Source organism: Geospiza fortis, unplaced genomic scaffold (genome assembly GCF_000277835.1).
Source record: "Geospiza fortis unplaced genomic scaffold, GeoFor_1.0 scaffold2, whole genome shotgun sequence".
Taxonomy (NCBI): Eukaryota; Metazoa; Chordata; class Aves; order Passeriformes; family Thraupidae; genus Geospiza; species Geospiza fortis.
Genome location: NW_005054366.1, coordinates 3270167 through 3272230, shown reverse-complemented (window position 1 = coordinate 3272230; position 2064 = coordinate 3270167). Strand labels below are relative to the sequence as shown.

The following is a 2064-nucleotide window of genomic DNA, read 5'->3' as shown; positions in this document are numbered from 1 at the left end:
GGGTGGGCGGGAGCTGCCCCTTTGCTGAAGCCCCTCTGTTTGTGGTGCTGGGGGGAGGCTGGAGCTGCCCCTTTGCTGAAGCCCCTCTGTGTGTGGTGCTGGGGGGAGGCTGGAGCTGCCCCTTTGCTGAAGCCCCTCTCTGTGGTGCTGGGGGGAGGCTGGAGCTGCCCCTTTGCTGAAGCCCCTCTCTGTGCAGGTGTACGTCCGGCTAAGGCCGTTCTTCCGCGAGTTCCTGGAGCGCATGTCTCAGATCTACGAGGTAAGGCTGGCACGCTCCAGCTCTCCCTTTGCACTTTCCAACTGTCTGACTCTTTTTTTCCTCACACTAAACACCAGTTTATCAGATTAAACTCTTTTCTAACCCAAAAATAAAACAAGTAAAAATATTTTTAAAACTTTTATTCTATTCTCAATCTCATATAAAAAGTAAAATAATACAAATTTTATAATTCACACCATTACAATCACAAACCAGCGATTTCCTAATTACAATACACTATAGACATTTCTTAACCTATCTTTACCCACACCATGCTATGAATACCTTAGAACCAATAATCTAAAATTACCCATCATAAATCGTACTGCAATACATCTAACATAATTCTATTTCGCCAAAATATCTGATCTTATTTACAAAACCACTTTTAAAACTTGTTTCTGAGTTCATTTCTCTCTCAACAATATCTGTCCTATTCCATAACATTTCTAAGTCAACATATCTTATCTCAAAGTTTACATACAAATACACACTATAAGAACTTAATATCAAACTTAAAAAATTTTCTACAAAATAATTTCCCACAACCACCTTTGAATTTAGTTTTTAAATTGTATCCACTTCCTTGTACCTCCAATGGTGACTTCTTTCCCCTCCAATCCCCAGATTATTCTGTTTACTGCTTCTAAGAAGGTGTATGCAGACAAGTTGTTGAACATCCTGGACCCCAAAAAGCAGCTGGTCAGGTAAAACCAGAACAATGTCCTGAGCAAACAGAGTCCTGTGCCTGCCCAGTGGGATGGGACATGTTCCTTACTGCAGTCTCCCTGACTGATCCCTTGGGGGTTTGCCTGGGCTAGGAGAGGGAGAAAAATGGACTGAAGTGATGGAATTGGTGCCTTGTGATAAAATAACCCCAGACCAAATCCCCTGCTCAGTCTCTGTCAGGCTGGCTCATGGGAAATGACCTCTTGGGGATCAAAAATGTGCTCTGGAATACCCACTGCAAATAAAGGAAATTAAATGAGTGCCTGATTACTTTTAAACTTAATTTAATAACTTGAGTTATTTATTATAAATTGTGACTTGTATAGCTTTTACAATCAGCATCCTTTTCATTCTCATTCAGTCACAAAAACATTTGTCTGTCGGTTTTGTATTGGAACTGGTTTGGCTTTTCATCTCTCAGTGCTGAGCTTTGTTGGGAAGTGTTGGCTTTTCCAGTTCCTTAGGGCAGAAGGAAATTCCAGGGGTGAGATTCTGTCACTCTCACCTGGCAGGGGGACTGCACCTGGCAATGCTGGACCCAAACTGATTTCTGCTCAGGGCTTTCCCCTGTGTCCATGTGTCCCGGCCAGGGAAGCCCTCCCTGGTGGGGACACCCCAGAGGATGGTGCCCAGCAGGGCATGGCACCCCAGGACACTGTGGGCTGTGTCCATGTGTCACACCTGATCCAGCCTGCAGGGCTCTGAGTGCTCCTGGCACGGGGCAGAGCCAATGGCACAGGCAGCAGCAGGGGCTGGGAGCCTGCAGAGCTGTTCCTGTGCTGCCTGCCTCTGGCTGGGGCTGCTGGGGCTGGGCTCGCTGGGCCCAGCCCTGCCACCAGCCCCAGTGCCTGCCAGGCCCCACACGTGTGACTCACACTCTATATATAAATGCAGCAGCTCCTTTCCCTCCATGGCAACGTGGGCAGCTCAGCTCCTGCATGGAATTAGGCACACTGTGTGCAGCTCCTGAGCGCTCATTTAAACATACAGGCAGCCTGAAGGGGCTGCTCTGCAGTGGGGCTGCGCAGCACCAAATTGCCTACTTGGCAATTTATGGTTCTGTGGACATGCCATGG

General features: G+C 47.2%; 1 protein-coding gene across 1 annotated transcript in view; it reads left to right on the top strand.

Moving 5' to 3' along the window:
* Positions 1–2064, top strand: part of CTDSPL2 (CTD small phosphatase like 2) — a 12516-nt gene that overhangs the window by 7265 nt on the left and 3187 nt on the right. The window contains exons 8-9 of the mRNA XM_005424251.2: positions 197–259; positions 887–966. Of these exons, the coding sequence (XP_005424308.1) occupies positions 197–259; positions 887–966 (143 nt within the window). The remainder of the gene's footprint in view (positions 1–196; positions 260–886; positions 967–2064) is intronic.